At 39.8% G+C, this 23,537-nt stretch overlaps 1 protein-coding gene across 1 annotated transcript in view; it reads left to right on the top strand.

Moving 5' to 3' along the window:
- The window catches only part of LOC126336940 (PHD finger protein 3), a 240,225-nt gene that overhangs the window by 87,662 nt on the left and 129,026 nt on the right, over positions 1–23,537 (top strand). Inside the window, 2 exon segments of the mRNA XM_050001117.1 lie at positions 3,438–3,575; positions 19,540–19,784. Coding sequence (XP_049857074.1) covers positions 3,438–3,575; positions 19,540–19,784 — 383 coding nt within the window.

The following is a 23,537-nucleotide window of genomic DNA, read 5'->3' as shown; positions in this document are numbered from 1 at the left end:
AGAGATGTCACTAAACCTTCCCAAAGATGTAAAAAACCATGCATGAGCAGTGTCTATTAGATGGAGGGGGTCCGAAAGCTGATAAGTTCCAGTCATTCCACCAGGAAGGAGGGACACGGCTCGTGTTATCTGTAGTTCAACCATGCCTAGACAGTCAAGACCGTGGTTCGATCGCAACCGCATTGTTACTTTGTGCCAGGAAGGGCTCTCAACGAGGGAAGTGTCCAGGCATCACAGAGTGAACCAAAGCGATGTTGTTCAGACATGGAGGAGATGCAGAGAGACATGCCTCGCTCAGGCCGCCCAAGGGTTACTACTGCAGTGGATGACTGCTACCTACAGATTATGCCTTGGAGGAATCCTGACGCCAATGCCACCATGTTGAATAATGTTTTTCGTGCAGCCACAAGACATTGTGTTAAGTCTCAAACTGTGCTCCCGACGTCCATGGTGAGGTCCATCTTTGCAACCATGGCACCATACAGCATGTTACAGATGGGCCCAACAACATGCCAAATGGACTGCTCAGGATTGACATCACGTTCTCTTCACCGATGAGTGTCACTTATGCCTTCAACCAGACAATCATCGGAGACGCGTTTGGAGGCAACCTGGTCATGCTGAACGCCTTAGACACACTGTCCAGCGAGTGCAGCAAGGTGGAGGTACCCTGCTGTTTTGCGGTGGCATTATGTGGAGCCGCTGGTGGTCATGGAGGGTGCCGTAACGGCTGTACGATATGTGAATGCCATCCTCCGCCCGATATTGGAACCATATTGGCGAGGCATTCGTCTTCATGGACAACAATTTGCACCCCCACCGTGCACATCTTTTGAATGATTTCCTTCAGGATAACAACATTGTTCGACTAGAGTGGTCAGCATGTTCTCCAGACATGAAACCTATTGAATATGCCTGGGATAGATTGATAAGGGCTGTTTATGGACAACATGACCCACTAACCCCTCTGAGGGATCTACGCTGATTCGCCTTTGAGGAGTGCAACAATCTGGACTAACAGTGCCTTGATGAACTTGTGCATAGTTGGCCACAACAAATACAGGCATGCGTCGATGCAAGAAGGGTGTGCTACTGGGTATTAGAGGTACAGGGTATTAGAGGTACGGGTATGTACAACAATCTGGACCACCACCTCTGAAGGTTTCACTTTATGGTGGTACAACATGCAATGTGTGGTTTTTGTGAACAATAAAAAGGGCGGAAATGATGTTTATGTTGATCTCTATTTCAATTTTCTGTACACATTCCTGAACTCTCTGAACCAAGGTGATGCAAAACTTTTTTGATGTGTTTCTGGACATTTTTTGATTACGCACATTTCTCCCTCATTGTTTTTTAGTGTTTTTCTATATGGTAGAAATCTCTCTTGGAAACATTCAAACCTTTGGTGCCTGTTGGAATTGGTAGTTAGTGTGCTGATCATAAAATTTCATTAATTACTCTGTCACTTATTTTATTGCCACAAATTTGAGGTTAGAGGCTGCATTAGCTTAGGGGTCACATTTATTTGCAAGTTAAGAAGTAACCATGCAGTATTTTTATTTCACTGAATGTCTCAAGGAAACTTTATATTTTATGTGTCAGAGTAAAATAGAGGTTGAAGTCTGTCAACAGAGTCTTTATTCATCATTGAAATATACAGTTTAGGAATTTACTCCTTAAAAATAATGTCATTTAAATACAATCCAGCGTGCATGCGGCACATATTTAAATGATGAACAAAATTTTGTATGACAGCTCAACATTTAGACACTGGAATGGCTTCCAGTTCACTATGGATATTTTTTTCAGTTGCTCCAGAGAAGTCTGATTATTGACATACAATTTGGATTTGATATCTCTCCACAAAAAGAAAATCCATGTGGTCCAAATCCGGACTGCTTGTTGGCCAATTTATGCCACCCTCCTGGAGATATAATTGTCAAGGAAAATTTCATGAAGTCTCACTATAGATGCCTTGAATGTGTGCTGAAACTTATGTTCTTTGGTTACAGCAAGGAAAGTTTTGCAGTTCAAGCACCAGAAAGTCATTTAACGTCGTCATATAATGATCCGATTTAACTGTTACGGCATGACTGCTCTCGTCCTGGAAAAAGTACAGACCAATTATTCCTCGAGCCTACATCGCAGCCTATACAAAAACTTTTGGCGAATGAAGAGGTTTTTCATTCATCTGTTTAGGATTCGTTTCACTCCAGTTGTGGCAATTTTGCTTTCTGATATGACAGTTCGGGTGAAAGTGAGCCTTGTCCCAAAGACATGATGTTAAATGACGGGCAATAAGTCACATCAGTAGCAAACTGCAGCCTGTGTCCGGCATCATGAGGCTTTAATTCTTGCACCAATTGGATTTTGTAAGGTTGCACTTTAAGGTCTTTTTGCAGAAATGCTGCAGTGATGATATATTCAAATTTACAGAAGATGCCACTTAGAAATGGAGAGGTTGAGATTGGCATGAACAGATCAGCTTACACTCTCCACAGATGTTTTGATACATTACCATATAAGGGGAACACATGGAGCATCATTTACATTTTGCAATCCATAGATAGGTCTTATGATTTATTTGCATGTTCTTGGGAGTTAACTTTTAGCGTTAGTCTAACATATTTGGAATTGAATATGTTTAAATATCAGTTTGCTGCTTCCAGTGCTCACAAATCGCTTGATGTTCCGTTTTCGTGTAGATGTCTTACTAGCCTGGGAACAAAATTAGTCTACGGGAGAATGCATTATGTCAGTCTCAGATGAGAATCTACTATCATTGTTAACCTTTATCTAACTTTTTTCATTAATGTAAAAGTTGCATATTGTTGTCACAATTAAAAAATTATTGTTGTATTTCTTTCTGTGAATCATGTACCAATTTTATGAGAGTTTTATTTTGTTTATTTTATTTTACCTCCCACGTTCAGGTAAAAAATTACTGTTTTATTCCTCTGCCAAGAATTTGCAGATATCGACTTTATTTGTTACTGCTACCACGATATTACTTTCACATAAATACCTCAGAAAGTTATAGCTGGAACAACTTCCAACTACAAGGGTTGTAGTTGGATTTGAGGTATTATAGGTTTTTGTTTTTTTATTCTATGGAGCAAGAAATTTTTCTTCCCATCTGTGTAAGATGCATCTCATGTACTTGTACAACATTTTAATCTTTACAGTTTGTGTTTAAAGTTGTTTTAATTCCTTCCCTCATTTTGAACTGTTTTCTGATTTCTAGCATTCATGTGCCTTATCTTGAAATAAATGTAATACATAATCTCATATGTTGAATCATTCCCCTAAAAATGTTCTCTTTTCCTGTGTAAAAATTGAAAGGAAAGAAGTAACCAGTTTGTCGTAGAAAATGTTACTTAATAGCTAGTTCTTACTCAATATTTTTCCTACAATTCTAATCTTTTGCCTTACAGCACCATTGGCAGCAGCTGGTGAAACACCATTGGATCCATTCTTGGAAATGGATCCTGAGCAGCTCCAAAGGTTAGAAACTGCTTTGCAATCTGAACAGGCAAAACAGATCCTTGGAGAGAATGTGACAGCTATGTTAGGTGAGTCCTTGTGAAATGAAAGTTTTTGCTTCAGAAAACTTTTAGAGGCTTTATTCTCTAAATATTTCATTGCTGATTATGTCTTCTATGTTGTAGTGAGAGTCAAAGCTTTCAGGTTCACTATGAAAAGTGATCACAAATTGTGTGGTAACTGTAAGGTTACATTAGGTCAGGTCAGTTTAGGTCAAACAGGTAAAAAGATTCAGCCTTGTAGAAATCCTTGGATAATACAGAAGATAATGAATTTAATGTATGAGGAAGTATTAGAATGCTGCAAATGAAGCAGATGAAAGGGAATTGAGAAGTATTAAAAAAGATTGATAAAGTACAAAATGGCTAAGCAGGAATGGCTAGAAGACAAATGCAAGGCCTTAGATGCGTGCATAACTAAGGGCAAGAGATGACACTTAGAGTAAGATTAGAGAAACCTTTGGATAAAAGAAAGCTTGTGCATTAATATAGAGATCTCAGATGGCAAGCTAGTACTAAGCAAACAAAAGAAAACTGAGAGGAATATATGGAGGGACCCTGTGTGTGTGTGCAGGTGATATTATTGGCCACTGTTGATATTGTCAATGCTTGACCTAATTTGTTTGCTTGACTTCTTGTGATTCCAGAGGGTTCAATCATTCACTACCACTTTAAAGACCATACATTTAAAATGGAAGTCCTTTTGAGGAAGTAGGCAAGTTAGTGAATAATCCACGAATAAGTGAAATGACTGGATAAATTCTATAGCATTAATGATGTCAGTGAGACCTGAGGATTATAGATTAAACCAGATAAAAGTTAATTGAATAATATTTCATGTGTGAATGGTGGCCTCACATAAATTTTTGATTCACATGAGAAACACAATTAAACAATAATTAATGTATGTAGTGTGAGCAGGGCATTGAGTCAGTAAAAAGTGGGCGCAAACTTCATTTAACTGCACATTAATTCATGAAAACCAACAGCAAACACTGACTCTGAAAGTACAGTTTCCCACTGTCCCTCATAATGCAAAAGTTTGTTATCCTGACCAACCACTCTGAAAATATGTAAAAAGTCCATCGCACACAAACTTAAATACCTTTAGCTGCATATAACTACAGTTCACAGCTGCTTCATGTACCGAAACCAGTTGAAATGTGTAAAGTTGTGAATAATAGAGAATACAGTCAAATAAGCCTAGCCAAACGAAAAGTTGAAGTATGTAACTAGGGCTGCTGCTCGTCCACACAGTCCTCTAGAATGACTCACCAGCAACGACCAACCAAAGCAAAATGATCACCGATCAGGAGAAAGATCTTGCCTGTGCTGTCACATGCTACTGAATCCACATTAGGTACTTCAGTAATGATCACCATTCATATCTGAAACTAAGAATTGCACAGGCACATAAGATGTTAGGCAGCGGCTGTGGTCAATTCTACTTGAAATAACAACAGAGTTTTAAACATTTTTTAGCAAAATTCACAGAACATGCATGCATCTAGTTTTACAATGTGGCAAAAGAAACTTAAAATTACAGTTAATTATGGACAGTTCATATTTAAACATACCGAAAGTAAATTGTGGATACTCACCAATGAGCAAGATTAGGCAAGGACCTGGGAAACACAAGCTGTCGTCATACTATGTGTAACTTTGGAGGGTTAAAGTCTTTGTACATTTATGTAAAAACATTTTTAAAACTTTTCTGTAATTATTTTTGTACATGCATGATTTGAAACGCAGCTTGTTGTGTTTACTGATGCTGTCAGCTTTCATTTTGCACTTCGCATGATCAGATCACTCCAGTGATTCAGTTATTATAATGTAATCTGTTGTAATTAAAGCAAATGTAATTTCTTAACATATATCATGGAATCATGCTCGAAGTTGGAATGAGATTGTCCCATTACAGGGATTTTTTCTGTGTACTTGGGTTAGCCACTTTGTGGTTTTAGGTTCTGTAATGTAGGTTTGTGACAAATGCATCTTCATTTCATGCATCTTAGCCACCACTGAGTCGTCTCCGCCCATCAAACAAGTGCACATGCTCGAGTCTCAGGAAGAATCCCACTCTCAGCCTATCTGCATTACTTTCCCGGTCGGCTAGCTGCCACGAGATGTCAAAGCCTTCATCACTGCCTTTCACTCGCCATCCAGATTTCTTGTAGTGTGCCGGGACTATACAAGGGAAATGACCTTGAAGGCAGTATTATAGGAAGGAAAGAAGTAAATGAAAATTGGTGTGGGAGATGATACTTAGTAAAGAATTTGATGGTACACTGGTAGGTCTAAGTCAAAACAAGGCATCTAGAGACGAAGAGTTCCAACTATGAGAAGTATTACCGTAATATAATATTACACCTGATGGCTAAGATATGCAAGGCAGACAAAATACATTTAGACTTCGGGAAGAATGTAATACTTTAGTGCCAAAGAAGGTAGGTGCTGACATGTGTGAATATTACAAAACAATGAGTTTAATAATTGATGGTTGCAAAATACTGTCACACATTATTTACAAAGAATGGAAAAGCTGGTAGATGTCAACCTCAGGCAAGATTAGTTTGAGTTCCAGTGGAATTTAGGAACAAGAGAGGCATTAATGACCCTTTGACACATCTTAGAAGATAAGAAAGGGAAATCTAGGGTTATAGCATTTGTAGATTTAGAGAAAGCTTTTGCAAATGTTGACTGGAATACATCCATAAGTTTGCCAGGCATGAAAAGGAAGCAGTGGTTGAGATAAAGTTGTAACCTATGCCTGGTGTTCTTGAATCTGTATATTGAATAAGACTATGAAGGAAACCAAGGAGAAATTTGGAAAAGGATTGAAACTTCAGGGAAAGGACATACAAATGGCTGTAAATTGTAATTCTATCAGTAACAACAAAGGACTTAGAAGAGCAGTTGAATGGCCTGGAAATTATCTTTAAAAGAGAATATAAGATGAATATCAACAGGGGTAATAGGATATAATTGAATTAACTCAAGGGATACTGAGGGAATTCGTTTAAAAAAATGAGACACTAAAAGTCATCAATGAATTTTTCTGTTTGCCATCAAAATAATTGATGATGGCTAAAGTAGATAGGATATAAAATACAGACAGACAATAGCAAGAAAAGCAGTTTTATAAAGAGGTATTTGTTAACATTGAATATAAATTTAAATTTTTGGGATGTCTTTTTTTTAAACATGTTTTTCAGGAAGTTAAAAGAATGGAAGCTTTTGAAATGCGGTGCTGCTGAAGGATGCTGACATTTAGACAGGTAGATCGAGTAGCCAGTGAGGAGGTCCTTAATCAAACTGGGGGAGAAAGGAGTTTAGGGACAGTGTAACTAAAAGACTTAAAGGACACATTGTGTGACATCAAGGTATGATTAGCTTAGTAATGGAAGTGTGGGGATAAAAATCTTAAAGGTAGCTCAGGACATGAGTACAATAATCTGGTTCAAATGGATGTACATTGCAGTTATTACACAGAAATTAAGAGCCTTGCAAAAGATAGCCTAGCATGGAGAGTTGAGTCAAACCAGTCTTTTGACTGAAGATGGAAAATCAATACAACAACAACAACAACAACATAAACATAAACATGATAAGAGTTTTGTTCTTCTCATGCTTTATTTCATGTATGTGAATAGTTTTCCTTCATTCAGCACATTCTTTTTTATCTGGACTTTTTATGCTAGTATAAAGGGTTTGTAATACTCGCTACTGTGCATTGTATTTTTTAACACAAATTTGTGGATAATCTTTAAAAGTGAATATGGTGTTTTAGGGCTAACAATTAATTAACAAATGTTGATTGAAATACACAAATAATTGTAACCAATCATTTTTATTGATGACCTGTCTTTAATTTTCTGTTGCTGCAAGGTATCCCACAATGTGTAGGAGTGTGTTTGTACATATAGTCTGTTTTGTTAATTTAAAGAAATCATCCTGGTGGTGAAGGTATAGTTCTGTGACACATGTAATGGAATGATCAGTGTAACTAATGGTTATTTGTTTGTGTACTATATATGCATCGAGAGAAATTGCTGCAACTTACATGCATGTCAGCTGGTGCTGATGCTGTAGCCTGAACTACTAACATTGGCCACTTAGACTTATAGCAGTGAAATGGAAGAGGTTTGCCACTTGGACTATTCTTCTTGTTGTGCATGATAACAGAGCATGATCCTCTTCTGTGCCCCTCACTCCTCTGGCAGTTGTCATCTTGTGCACCAAGTTGACCAACTTGCAAAGCAGTAATCAAAGAATAAATAAGAAAGAAAAGACAAAGTCAGCTGCAGCCATGATAAGCACAGCTCTATTAACAGAAGCAGAAGGGGTTGTATTGTTTAGAAAATGATCTTTCTTTCCTATTAATATGCACCATACATAAAACCAAACACATTCTGGTTTTGGAACGATTGGGGTGTCACACACAATAAAAAAGAAGTAATCATTCCCAGTAACTATTGATGAATTTGTTAGATAAGTTTACAGGCAGGCACAGGGTCTGTGTAATGACAGAATTGGCTGCTTGGGATGCCAAGCTGAGACAAAATTTGTGTTTTGGGGTTCATAATTAGTAGCAAAAATTGAAACAGGTGTAAAGGTACACTAATAGAAGCAAAACAATCCAGTAAACATTGATCTGCAAGTGAACCATTCATGAGATAATTGTGAAATTATGTTTAAGACCTGCCACTGACTTCAGTATCAAACATTATTCTAGTTAGTATAAAAGTATTTGAAATGTAAACTTTCAGGTGAAGCCTCCATTTCATTGGGCCCAAATCATACCAAAGACTTGTATTAACCCCATCATCCACATACTTCACAGTGCAGATTGCATACTTCCCGCAGAGTGCATCCTTCACTGGGTCAAACAGATTGAAGTCGGAAGGTGTGAGAACTGGTTGTAGAGTGGATGAGAAAGAACAGACCAATGAAATATCGTTAGCTCCCCTTGAGTGTGCAGAGTTGGGTGAGGCCTTGGGTTGTCATGGCAAAGGAGAAGTTCGTTATAATTTTTGTGGTGACACACACACTTGAGCCATTGCGTCAATTTCCTGAAGGTAACAAAATACACTTCAGACTTGACTGTCACACCTTGTGAGAGGACATCAAACAGAATAACCCATTCAGAGTCCTAGAAGACCGTCACCATGACTACCAGATTAGGGTGCAGCTTTGAACTTTTTCTTCATAGGTAAGGTGGCATGGTGCTAATCCATGGATTGCCATTTTGTTTCTGGTTCCAAGTGATGAACCCCAGTTTCATCACCTATACAATCTTTCACAAAAAAAATGTCAAAGTGCAAGCAATTCCACACAAATGTTCCTTAGGTTTTCTGTGAGGTGACGAAAAACCCAATGAGCACACATGTTTGAGTACCCAAATTGGTGGACGAGTGTGTCAGCACTAGCGACAGAGACATCCAGTTGGGCAGTGGGGTTTTTTGCTTGTGGACCATCAATCATCTCGAGTGAGATTTTCCGCATGTTCCAACATTGTAGGGATCACAGCTGTGAGCAGTTGGCTGGTTTGCAAGCAACTGGACAGTTTGCATTGCGTAGCAATGATGATACCTCGCCCACTGACTCAAAGTGCTTTTGTCCACTGCCAGGTCTCCATAGACATTCTGCAAGTGACTATGAATGTCATTGATGCTATGGTTTCCCGTTAAAGGAAACTCTGAGACAGCTCTGTGCTTGGAATGCATCTCCGTTACAGTTGCCATTTTGTACCTACACATAGCGCCACCACCTGTCGGAACTTCGAGACTATAGGGGCTGATATGGGGAATATTCCATGATCTCCCACAAGAAATTCTTCCAACAGGCAGAAATATATTGGGGGGGGGGGGGGGTTATTGTGACACATACTATTGAAAAAGAAAAAACACCAGAGAAGAAAAAATGAAAAAAAAGCTGCAAAACATCCAGAATAAATTCTGTTTCTCCGAGCAGGAATACTGTGAGCTTAGGTGATGAACTACCTACAGCTACAGTTGTCCCTTTCAAGATTTGAACTATTACTGGCATCTGTAAGAGCATTCTTGTTTCTATATAAATACGGGTTGTATGAAAAATTGTATATTGTTAATGTAGTACTGTACTCTTAGAATCAGCAAATACACCTACATTCTTCAAAGTAAAAGCAGTGAGATCTTTAAATAATGATGAATATAGTAATATCAAATATGTGTCTTGGGACTATCTAGCCCTTCATACTATACAGCCTTCACACAAACGCAGCTTCATGAAGGCATTACAAACAAGAATCTGTCTCAATCTTTAGTCACTCTTAGTGTTACGTGCAAACTTCTTTTGCTGTATGAAAAGTGCAGATTTCCTTCTTATACAATTTGTATAATTTCACACTTCGTGTAACTAAGTTAAACATTATAATATATTCTTGCGGTGGCCTTTCCTAGGGTCCAAGGAAAGGCAACTAATGTCTGAAGGAGTGAGAGGGTGGTGGGCACCAAATTATATGTTGCTTGTTCGTAAAAATATTCTCGAACTTGTCCTTGGTGGCCGGTGGCAGTACACAGTCAAAAATTGACAAAACAAACATAATGGTTATGTTTACAGAAATGCTTTCCTCAGGGATTGTCAGCACTTGAGCAGTAGTTGTGTGAATGAGTAGTTCATCTTTGTCTGATGTACAGTGTTTGAATAAATTAACTTGTGAAGACAAAATATCAATATCCATAAAATATGTCATTCAAATACTTGACTGAAGTGCCATTGCCACAGACAGGTAACAATTTTATGTGGTGTGAGGTAGTTCAGAGTTATTTCTGATAAAATATTACTTAGTCAGTATGAGTATTCAAATCTGGTTAAAAAAATCATGGTTTTATTTTATCATCATTATTTTTATGTAGCATTCATTCATTACTAATCACACAAAAACTGTCGTGAAGTTTGTGTTGCGAATATTTAGTTTGTTGCTTGTGAACGATCACACCCATCCCCCCAAAAATTATTATTATTTTTTTTAAAGTTGATTGTTAATGTTAGGTACATGTTGCACAGTCAGGTACATCCCCTATTAACCACATCAATAGCAGATAAATGTTGAAAATAAAAAAGAAGAAAAGGATAATTAACTTGAAAAAATTGTAGAATTATAAGGGGACAGAGTGGCAGGTCAGTAGCATAGCTTTAGGAGGTGAAAATCCAGTACTGCTGATATTGACATTTAGAAGTAGAAATAGCTAATCATAGCATTCAAGAATGCTAATTCCTTCCTCAGGGAGGGAAGAGCTAGAAGTTTTTGAAGGATGGGAAGGAGGAGCAGATAACTTAGATGCCAGGTTGAGAGGGGCTCGCCGATTGTGAGAATGTTGCGAGAAAAAGTTAATCACTTGCTATATATCGACAGAAATAATCAGTTTTTAAAAATATAATTGCTTAGATACAAAAAATCTACTCACAAAGTGGTGGCAGCAGCTACACATGTAAAAGTTATGGAAATTTGCAAGTTTTCAGAACCAGTGGGTACCACTTCTGGCAGAAGCTTTGAAGAGAAAGGAAGAGGGACAAAGAAAGAGGACTGGCGAGGTTGAGGAAATTGAGAGAATTAAAGAAAAGTCGCCAAGAACGCTGTGTCATGGGAGACTTACCAGATGGGACTAGAAGGAAAGGTTGATTGCTGCGGACTGCACCAAACGAGATTTGAAAACTTTATAGCTTAAAGATAGAAGATAAGGGTAATAAGCAAGACAGAGATTACTGAAAAAACATTGTGCATAAGTTAATAAGAGTGGAAAGCTAAGTCTGTTTTGCTTAGTAAACATTTGAGGAAGAGTGTGGGAGATTAACGGGTCAGAAAATAAAAGCTAAAACTAAAAGTGAGTGAAGGAAGGAATAGCCACTGAGAAGAAAAGCCGAGGCTGGAGAAATTAACGTATATTAAGGTCAAATGAGTAGTGAGAACCAATGGCATATTTTAATACTAGTTGCCACCTGCCGAGTTCTGAGAAAACTGGTATCTGGCTCTTGGTGTGATATAAGCACTGAGGTCACGACTGCCATGTTGTAGAGCATATCTTTTCTTTTATGACCTGTTAATCCCTCCACCCTCATCCTCACCTGTTTACCAACTATATTGGACTTAGGTGTTAACTCATGCACAATGTTCTTTCTGTAATTTCTGTCTTGCTTATTACCCTATCTTCCACCTTTAAGCTCTCAGATTTTCAAATCTCATTTGGTGCTGTTCCCAACAATCAGGATATCAGCAACAGGATATTGTGTGTTTGCTGTATACAGCATCTTCGTATGCCCATTCATCCTAACTAATAACTTGGTCGTAGTCATGCCAGTGTCAATGTGAAAGACTGAACAGTGTTACATAACAGCAGCAGCATGACATGTTGTTTTACCAGGTGGCTCTCCATTTGGTAGTATGTTTTTTGGTAGAGGGTAGCGTAAGGCAACTTTTACAGGTGGAACGGTCACGGGAGTTGGAGTCATAGTGTAGGGAAATGGGTGCAGAAGGAGCAAAGGATCTGACAGCTATTCTGAGTGTGGTGTGCAATCTGTCAGGCAGAATGGATGTCATTTGAGGGCATGGTTTTAGAGTGTCAGAAACTTATTAAATAGCTTTATAGTACGAGGGTCATTCAATAATTAGAGAGACAAATTGATCTGGAGGAAAAATCATATATTTTTACAAAACAATAGTTTTTCTACTGTTCAACAAAATCCCCTTGAACATTTATGCATATTAACACCCATGTTGTCCTGCAACCTCTTCCCACATAATGCTTCCTTCAGTGCACCAAATAAATGGAAATCACTACGTTACAAATGAGGACTGTAAGGGGGATGAGGCAGTACTTCCCAGGCTATTTTGTTGATGGTTTCAAAGGTTAGTTGAGCAATATGAGGACGTACATAGCCTTGCAGGAGAATCACACCTGTCCACGACATCTCTCTCATGGCTGGCTTCACCTTATTTAAAAGCAAATCCGAGTAGTATTGGCTGTTCATTGTACACTGCTCTTCAAGATAATCACAAAAAACTGGACCTTCAGCATCCCAAAACACCATTAACATGACTTTTCCTGCTGAAGCTTGGGGTTTGAATTTTTTTCTGGACAGGTGAGTTGGTGTGCTTCCACTCCAAGCTTTGTCTTTTTGATTCTGGCTCATAATAGTTAACCCAAGTTTCATCACAAGTTAAAATTTTGTTGAAGTGCTCACCTTCTCTTTAATAATGTTCCTTTAGCTCTGTTGACACTCTCAACCTTGGTTTTCTTGTGTAGCCACATCAACTCCTTTGGGGCCCATCTTGCACATGTTTTGTGGTACTTCAACTTGTTACAGATGGCTAGGGCTCTGAGCACTATGGGACTTAACTTCTGAGATCGTCAGTTCCCTAGAACTTAGAACTACTTAAACCTAACCAACCTAAGGACATCACACACATCCATGCCCGAGCCAGGATTTGAACCTACGACCGTAGCGATCGCGCGATTCCAGACCGTAGCGCCTAGAACCGCTCGGCCACCCCAGCCGGCATGTTACAGATCATGTTATTAATTGCATCAGTACTAACTTATCAGCTATCATTTCTACAGTCACATGGCAATCTGCATGAATAATGTCATCAGTCCTACTTTCAAGTGAGAGAGTCAAAAAACTGCAACTGGTCGGCCAGAACGGTGTTAGTCAGTCACGGTGTCACGACCATTTTTGAACTGCTCTACCTACTTCTAAAACTTTGCACGATGCATATAACTTTCACCGAAAATTTTAGACATTCTACAGTATATGTTCACTGGTTTCTCACCTTCAGCAAGTGAAAAACGAATAACTCAACTAATGTGGACATTTCATGTGAATTCGTCATCTTGAAATGTATTTTTGAGGTTATATATATATATATATATATATATATATATATATATATATATATATATAAACAAAGATTCCAAGACTTACCGAGCGGGAAAGCGCCGGCAGACAGGCACATGAACAAAACACACAAACACACACACAGAATTACTAGCTTTCGCAACCGATGGTTGCTTCTTCAGGAAAGAGAGGGAAAGACGAAAGGATGTGGGTTTTAAGGGAGAGGGTAAGGAGTCATTCCAATCCCGGGAGCGGAAAGACTTCCCTTAGGGGAAAAAAAGGACAGATGTACACTCGCGCACACACACACATATCCATCCGCACATACACCGCAAGACGTGACACCGGCAGCAGAAGCAGCAGCACGAGGGGCGCCACGCCGCGCCGCCCCCGCGGATCGCCGTCCCGGCGGGCGATCTCGCGCCCCTACTGGCGGCCCCGACACCGCCCCCACTGTCCCCGCCCGAGGACTGGAGGCTCTGAGGGGGCGAAGCGTCCGCGACGTCCTCCGACGCCTCTGTGTACAGACTCCGCACTGGACACTCAGACGGGGTGCTCCCCACGTGCAGTGCGAACGTTCTAGTGAGTGCAGTTTGCGACAGAGGTCCGGACCTGATGTCGTACGTTAAGTATCAACCGGGATATGAGACTGAAGTGTAAATATTTTTTTTTTTTTTTTTTTAAACAAGTGGCTGTCGTCACCATTTTGTGGCAATACTTATTCTTACTCACCAGTGGGTGAACACACACACACGAGTGTGGTATGTCTAGTATATGAACTCCTTACTTGTAGCACTCGACCACAAAAATTATCGAACGTGTGGTGACAGTGCAGAATATTAACAGGTCGAGGTTCAATGTGGCACTTCCCGCTTGTGGCCATAGGTGTATGTGCAGATGGATATGTGTGTGTGTGTGCGAGTGTACATCTGTCCTTTTTTTCCCCTAAGGGAAGTCTTTCCGCTCCCGGGATTGGAATGACTCCTTACCCTCTCCCTTAAAACCCACATCCTTTCGTCTTTCCCTCTCTTTCCTGAAGAAGCAACCATCGGTTGCAAAAGCTAGTAATTCTGTGTGTGTGTTTGTGTGTTTTGTTCATGTGCCTGTCTGCCGGCACTTTCCCGCTTGGTAAGTCTTGGAATCTTTGTTTTTAATATATTTTTCCCATGTGGAAGTTTCTTTCTATATATTGTTGATACATCAGCTGATCAGGGCTCATCCCAGTGATGCTAACTTAAGCCATAAAAGTACCAAACTTCCCCTACTAACAGTTTTTTCCCTAGACCAATTTGTCTCTTTAATTATTGAATGACCCTCATACATTCATGACAAATATAATACCGAGTGACAGGAGGTGTACTAAGTTGTTTCTTGAGGGATCAGCAGTGCTAGTATTGGTTGTAATGGCCTGGGAAATCTGCTTTTGAATTAGGTTGCTGGGATAATTACATCCAATGGAGGTTGAGGTGATAACGGTGGTGTATTGTCTTAAAGAATCTGCAACTGAACAGATAAGTTTTCCTCGAATGTCAGGGTTGTATGGGAGGGAATGTTTGGTGTAGAAAGGGTAGCAACTATCAGAATGTAAGTATGGTTGTCTGTTTGTATGTTAAATGGGAAAATAAGTGTGTAGCCGACCTTGAGTGAGGATGAGGTCAACATCAAGGAATGTGGTGTGGGATTAGGAAGACGACCAAGTGAAATTTAATTGGGATAACGTATTTTGAGATTCCAATAATTTTAACAGGTCACAGTCTCACCATTAGACCATATGGCAAAGATGTCATAAGTGTTTAAACCAAACTGGGGCCCAAAGACTTACAGATCCCAGGAAAGCATCCTCCAATTGACCCATGAGAAAGTTGATAGGAAGGAGCTATCCAAGCTGCTATGGTCAGGCCCCAGATCTGTTTGTATGTCAGCCCCCCGAAAGTATAGTAAGTGATGTTAACTACAAAGTTGATAAAGGTGAGGAGCAAGAACATCACAGTTTTGGAATTAGGTGTGCACTGGTTGATGTAATGTTAAGCAGAAGACAGGCCATGTGTACGGGAATTTTGATATATAGAGAGGTGGCATCAAAGGTGATGAGGAAAGTGTGTGATGGGAGTCGAATGAGCACAGATTTCAGACAACCTAGGAAATGGTTGGCATCCTTAATATGAGAGGGCAGTGAAGCCAACAACTCTGGGTAGCCAGGGGTCTTAGGAAGGTAGTAGTAGGTGGGGGAGTGAGGTTTGGGTGGAGCACGAAGTTCTATGGATTGACTTGTTAGTCCTTATAAGGGGGTCCTAGATATTAAGGTGGGACTTAAGTCTGTTCGACAGGTATCGGATCTTGATGGCAGATGCCATACGTAGAAATGCCAGAAAGTTGGCGTAGACCATCACTTCAATACTCTCATCAGTCAAGTATCGCAATGGTTCCTCTCGTGTCTGCCAGGATTACAGTGATTGATCACCAGGATGATAGTGATAGAGCCATCGCTTTTAAAGGCAGAAAAGCTTGCTGTTTGCAGAGGACAGGCTAGGGTCATATTATAGGGCCCTGAGAAAGAGTTGTGAAGAATAGCTGGATATTTTTGTCTCTGCTGCACCTGGCAAAATGGATACTATCAAACGTTGGATGTTCGGAATTCCTGGAAGGCTTGTTAGGGGTGATTTTGAGGCAGTGGTGGTCGATAAATTTGGGATCGTGGTCCTAACTGTTCAAGTAAGGGTTCAGTGTCAGGTTTGTCATTGGAAAGTTTGAGATTGTGTTGCGAAGCCTGGAATAGTTCTGGCCATGATGCCAACTTGATACACCAACACTACCTTCAAATCACCCCTAAAAAGCCTTCAAAGAATTCCTAACATCCAGCAATGGTTCAGAACTGTTTCTCAGATTTCTATAATATTATACTAACCTGTCCTTTATAGAACTCCATGCTTTTCATTTCTTAAAGTGACGATGCCATCATCATCCTTCCAGGAAACAAGGAATCCACCACTGCGGTAATTGATCAATGGGATTATATTACTGAGGGTCTATACTTCTACGTACAGTATCTGCCATAAATATCCCATCCCGTGGTTCAGACTGACCTACAGTCCCTCCTTAAAATGTCAGACCCCTCACAAGAACTAACACCTCAATCCATAGAACTTCTTACCTCACAAAAACCACACTGCCCACCTTTTACCTTCTTACTAAGAACAACAAACCCAATCATCCTGGCTATCCCAAAGTGGTTGGCTTCAATCCCCTCCTATATTAAGGACACAAATCATTTCCTAGATTGTCTGCAGTCTGTGCCCATCCCACACCCACCACATACTTTGCTTGTCACCTTTGATGCTATTTATCTCTGTATCAGCAATCTCCACATACACGATCTGTTTGCTGCCTAACATTACATCAACCAGTGCGCACCTGATTCCAAATGAATGAAGTCCTTGCTGCTCACCTTTATCAACATAATACTTACCAACTCTTACTTTATGTTTGATGGGCAGACATACAAGCAGATCAGGGGCATGGTCGTAGCACCCAGAATGGCTCCTTCCTGTGCCAACCTTCTCATGGGTCATTTGGATGGTGCTTGCTTGGGATCCTTAAGCCTTCAGTCCCCAGTTTGGTTTAAATACTGTGATGCCATCATTGCCATAAAGTCTAATTTTACAGGGTCCTGTACCAAATTCCATTTCACATTCCTTGATGTTGACCTCATTTTCATTGAAGGTCAGCTACCCTCTTTTGTTCCCACTAAACATACAAATACACAACAATACTTGCATTTTGACAGTTGACATCCTTTCGATGTTCCCTCCCATACAACCTTGGCATTCAAGGTAAACTTATATGTTCAGAGGCAGACTCTTTAAAGCAATACACACGTGTTCTGACCTCACCCTTCGCTAGATGTTTTTATCTCACATGCCTAGTTCAAAAGCAGACTTCCTGGGCCATCACATCCAATCTTGGCACTGCTTATCCCTCCAAAAACCAACTTTGCAAACTTCTTATCCTTTGATACTATCCTGGTCATGAATGCATTGAGCAGCTACTTCAGCAAGTGTGTTTGACACTCTAAAATCGTGCCCTGAAATTAGGCCCATTCTGTCTGATGGTTTGTCCACCACACCTGAAGTAGCTGTTACACCCTGTGCCCCTTCTGCACCCATTTCCCTACCCTATGGGTCCTACCCCTCTGACCATCCCCACTGGAAGACTTGCCCTACAAACCTTCCTACCACCACCTACACCACCCTGTAACTGGCCTGACAGTTCCTATCAGAGAGCCATCTGTAAAACATGTCATGTACTAACTGATACGTAAACACTGCTTGGCCTTCTATATTGGTGTAACTACCATCAAGTTATCAGTAAGGATGAATGGACATGAGCAATACACACACTAACACCAGTTTCTCTGAATGCTGCAGTTGGGAACTGCCATTACAACCTGTACTTGGCTCTTGCCATCCACCAGGCCTGAATTTATGTTAGATTAATTTTTTTTGTCCCAGCATTTCTTTTCACCAACTATTCCTTTTCTTTATTCCCTTTTAGTTCTCTGTATCTTTTATTTCCTGACCTGCTAATTCCCCCTGCTATATCTGTTTACCAAGTATATTGCACTTAGCTTTCCACTGCTACTAACTCATGCACAACAGTTTTTCAGTAATCTGTCGTGCTTGTTACCTTATCTTACATCTTTGTTCTCTCAGGTTTTCAAATCTCATTCTTTGCAATCTCCAGCAGCCGGTCTTTCCTTCTCGTACTGTCCGGTAGGTCTCCCCTGACCCGGGATTCTGGGTGACTTTTCCTTAACTCGTTCCATTTCCTAAAAGTTGCCAGTCCTTTTCCCTCTTCCCTCCTCCTTTATCTTCAACTCTTCTGACAAAAGTTGTATCCACTGGTTCCGAAAGCTTGCACATTTCCATAACTGCCTAGTGTGTAGCTACTGCTGTCATTTGGTGATTAAATTGTTTTATCTGTCCCTTTCTATTATATTCCATTCGCTATGTAGATTGAAATCATTGCTAAACTTTTTAATAATATACAGTAACACCAGAAAGCACACAAGCCAGGCCTAACACAGGTAGGGGAATTTGAATGGGGTACACAGTGGTCTGGAGGAGTGGGGGGGGGGGGGGGGGGGGGGGAGGAAAAACAAAGGGGGAGTTCATGGACAAACAAGACTGAGAGTAGTTGAGTGGAATGAAGTGGCAGGGATGGGCAAATCTGTGTGATAGGGGCAGAGACTGAGACAAGGAAGTTCTCAAGATCAAAGGGGCTAAAGGACAATTCTCGTCTACATCAATCAAAAAAGATAGTGTTTATGAAGGATAAAAATTACATGGGTTGTAAACCAACCATTGGAGTCAGGCATGTTCTGTCATTGAGTGATCAAATTTGCTCTTGGCCACGGTTTGACAAGGGCTATTCATTCAAATGTACAGCTTTCTGGTGGTTGTACCCACATAAAAGGCTGTGGAAAAATTGAGGCAGTGTAGGCATATGGTGACAATACTGCTTACATTGTTGGCCTTGCCTTTGACCATGTTTAATGTGTCTTGACAAGACTGGGGTAGGATGTGGTTGAATGCACAGGCACGCCTATGTGGCATGTGGAAAATCATCTTTCACTTTTCTTTAAATTTTTGTGAATTTTTAATGCTGAGACAATTTACTGGTTATCGGTTAATACTGTTACATTGCTTATCTCCTATGCTGAAACAGTTTTTCCCATCTCCTTTATGAGGACTGATAAATAATTTCCACGTAATTTATCATACCGTTATCTTAAGAATTGTGTGTGAATTTTGTTACAGCGTGCCACAGTAGTGAAGCATGGCTTGCAGTATTAATTAGAACATTTCTATGTAAATTTTTGCATTATTCCTGAAAATAAATTAAAATAATGGGATTAAGAGCCAAGCACCATTGTGTACCATATTTTATATCTCAGCACACTACTGTGTGCTGCCACATTTTTAATGCTAGAGTAACGTTTCTGCTTAGTAAGACCTTTTTTTTTCTCTCAAAATTCTTAGTTGCAGCCATTCATTTCTTATTGGTTTAACAAACTTGTATATTGAATATTTATGTAATTTTGCCTGTATGTTGTTTCCAGATATGTTATCAGTGGATGAAGACGCATCAAAGCTGAAGGAAACAATACGTATGGATCATTGTTACACTAGTTTGTCTCCATCCTCTGCTCCATCTACAACACCGTCTGAGAGCACTACTACTACTACTACTACTACTACTACTACTACTGCATCTGAAGTTCAACCTGCTGTTAACCACATAATTTCAGAGTCGCAGAAAACTACCTCTTTTGGTAGGGGAGCAGCACGTGGGACAAGAGGCAGGGTGAGGAGGATGTATATATTATTTATTGCAACAATAAAAAATATCATGTGCTTTCACACTGCATCCAGTAATAGGATAAAACAAAATGGGCTTGAATTTACACAGCACCACTGACAAGGCAAAGGGGGGGGGGGGGGGGGGGGTTAGGGAGATACCAACAGCTGAGGCAGGTGTAAGGTTTACCAGTTGATAAAATCATATTGGTCCAGTTCATAACAAGTCTACGCAATCTAAATATTTTTTGAATTCGGTAAATTGGTAATTGCATTTCATTCACACCCCCATCTAAGTGCAAGTACTGTTGCTCCAGGCTAGAGGGTGATACTGAAAGACAGTACAGACAGTACAGTAGTTATGGCAGTGGACTCGTTTGGAAGGAATGGTATTCAAATCCCTATTCACGTAGCCAAATTAGGGCTTCTTTGGTTTCTGTTAATTACTTAAAGTGAATGTCTCTGTGGTTTTTTTTAGTCAGGTTGTGCTACATTTCTAATGACCTTGTTGTTGACAGAACGTTGAACACTAATCTTCCTTCCTGTGTTCTGCTGAACATTGCTGCTCAATTAGGATTTCTATTTGATCTATAAGACGGATTTTACACACTAATCTACATTCACTTGTATACAAAATTATGATTGTGCAAGACATTGGAAGGTGGAAAGATTTTTATCAAGAAATCCTTTTAGTTGCCTTTAGACACTGTGTGGAACAACAGTGAAGCACATTGTTGTTTTTTCTAATCTCATTAGCACTAGAACGGTAGAAGGGGTCAAAATGACTTCTGTCATACGTTTTACATTCATTGTCACATCCAATTTATTTACTTTGTTAATGAAATTATGACTTTTTCTAATTTTTTTCTCCTCTTCCTCAAGATGTTTTAGTATTTACAAAATATTTTAATTTTCATCGCCATTTCATTCAGTATACCTAGAACGGTGGAAGGGGTCAATTTGACCCCACTGTAATTTCCCTTCTGAACATAAGTAAATTATCCAACAATACAGTGGCTACAGTGAGCAGTAATGCAGGGCAGTTGCCCCGCATTGTTGCAACTTGACACATGTACATTCCAGTCGGCCTCAGCTTTTGTTGTCATTCGGGCAGTTTTTGTCCGTAAAACATGTTTTCGGGCGTGTATCGTAAGCATGGGCCTTCTGGTGAAGAAGTGTTACATCTCTTAGAGAATTACGAAGTTGAATCGGAAATTGTCTTCACTGATGAAGATGATGATTATGTACCTGACACAAGTGAAGATGAAGACATGGTGAACGAGGGACAATTAGTGGGAGAGCATTCAGATGCTGATATGTGTCAATCATCACCTCTTTCAGCGCAGCAGGTACAGTTGGAAACTTCTACAAAGATGATTGCAAGGGATGGAACCATGTAGGGGATTGGATTATTCATCTTCTGGAAGGCGGTCAGCTATGAATGTTGTAAAGGAGAGAGGAGGTCCCTCTGCTTATGCTTGCCAACGAATAGACAGCTCTGTCATCAGGGCCTTCAGTCTTATTTTTGTTGAAGCAAGCTCTACATCTCATGAAGTACACAGAATCAAATGCACGAAAATTGCTAAAAACAAAGAGTGGTCTGTGTCACTTGAGGAACGGGAGAAACTGATAGCCATCGTGTATGTTCGAGGTGTATTGTGCACAATAGGTATGCCTGCTGATGATATCTGGTCGCACTCTTGGGGGCCTGCTTTTATCAAGGACATTATGCTGAGGGACACATTTCTGGAGCTTCTCAGATTTATGCGTTTTGATTAAAAATCAATCCATGGTGAACGCCTGGCAGCCAACAAATTAACTCTTGTATCTGAAATTTGGGGAAAGTTCATTGAAAACAGTATTTGTGCTTACCGCCCTGGAGAAAATATAATCATTGACAAGCAGCTGTTACCAAGCAAAGCAAGATGCAGGTTTACTCAGTTCATGTCCAACAAACCAGACAAATATAATTTCAAATTCTGGTTGGCTGTAACAACAAAATATTTAATGTTTTCCCGTACCTCGGCAAAGAGGACACTCAAGGAGAGAAGCAACCACTTGGGGAGTACTTCGTTCTGCGTCTTATGGAGCCACTTGTAAATCAATGAAGAAATGTGACGACAGACAACTCCTTTATGTCTCTTCAACTTGCTAAAAAAATCTGAAAGAAAAGGAAACTTCATTAGGTGGTACAATGAACAAGATCCACTGTGAAATCCCCGATAAAGTAAGGAAGCCGAATGCTGAAATACAATCCACCACAATACTGCACAATTGTGGCAACACAGGCTGCACCTTGACTGTATACCAAGGAAAGAAGAATAAAAATGTTACTCTTATGAGTACACTGCATGCTGAAGCAAGGAAGGGAAGGAAAAACCCGAAACAGTAGTGTTCTACAATGTAACAAAGTACGGGGTGGACGTGGTTGATCAAGTGACCCGTAAATGTAATATGAAGGTTGCATGTAGGAGATTGACAGTGCATGTCTTCTACAACATAAGGGACATGGCGGCAATAAATGCATGGGTCATCTATAACATAGCAATGGACAAGAAAATGGAAAGGAAGACGTTCTTACTTCAACTGGCAAATGAATTCAAGGGAACGAAAGAGCGAGAACATCAGGCAAAGGAAGAGGATATGGGACTGAAATCGCGTAGAAAGCAGAGGAAGTGCCAGATCAGCCTTTGCAAAGGCAACAAGACCAGCAAAAACTTTGTAAAGTGCCACAAAACCATCTGCAGAAAATGTGCGCGCAAAACAGAAATCACCTGTGGTAAGTGCATCTAGCAGCTGCAAATGACTTGAGTGAAAAGTAATACAGAGCTGTTTGTAAAACACATGTGAGAGCAAAATGAACCAAATTTACTAAATGTGTCTAGAAGGTTGTATGAATATTTAATAAATAAAAATCTATAGTTAAGAAACTAGTAGCAGTAGCAACAAAAAAATTGTATGATACTTTTTTGTTCAAAGAAATTAGTAATTATTATTTTTAATTGTAAATAATTGTTGTGATTACTAGAAATAAATTATGGATTAACAAACACTTTAAAAGTACTTGTGTAAGTCAAATATGAAAATATTTTATGTGGGATCAAAATGACCTCTTTCTGCCATTTTAGGATTGTCAGAAACTCTGCCATTCTAGTGTTGATAAGCTGACTTCGTTTACGGAACTACAGAAACTGCTTTACCTCTTTATTGAGTGGTGTCCAATTTGCTGTTTAGTGTTACAGGGACATTTGCTTTTTGTGGAAACATAGGCATCAATTACTGTTGTGACATTCTAGAAGACATTTCCTCTCCTTGCTTCCAAATGTCGAAACAAGATTTTGGCTTTCTGCAGGGTAATGTTGAACCTCGTATTGTTTGTCATTTATGTGCCATCATGTGAGAAATGTTTCCAGGATGTCAGATTTTTTTTTTATGGGTTTACCAACATTTACTCTGGACCTGAGTTTATGTGTGGCCCCCTTCCAAATAAGAGAAGAAATCACTGCAACTTGCAGCACATAACAAAAGAGACTGTCTGCATTAGGCATTTGTGACAGATTAGTGAACAGCCTTAACTCTAACGTTCCAACATGTTTCCTTGAAACCAGTCAATGTGGTATCAGTTGCTGAGCATTTTGCTATAGAGTGGTCTCATTCTCCACCCAGAAATGTCATGTACTGGATCTGACACAAAAATAGCAAAGACTGGTGTGAACAAATTGTATACTTACTAAATATGTGAAACTTGAGTTTGTCCTGG

The sequence above is a fragment of the Schistocerca gregaria genome, chromosome 2 (assembly GCF_023897955.1).
Source record: "Schistocerca gregaria isolate iqSchGreg1 chromosome 2, iqSchGreg1.2, whole genome shotgun sequence".
In the NCBI taxonomy this organism is placed as follows: domain Eukaryota; kingdom Metazoa; phylum Arthropoda; class Insecta; order Orthoptera; family Acrididae; genus Schistocerca; species Schistocerca gregaria.
Note: the sequence above shows the minus strand (reverse complement) of the source record. Positions and strands in the feature narration are given on the sequence as shown.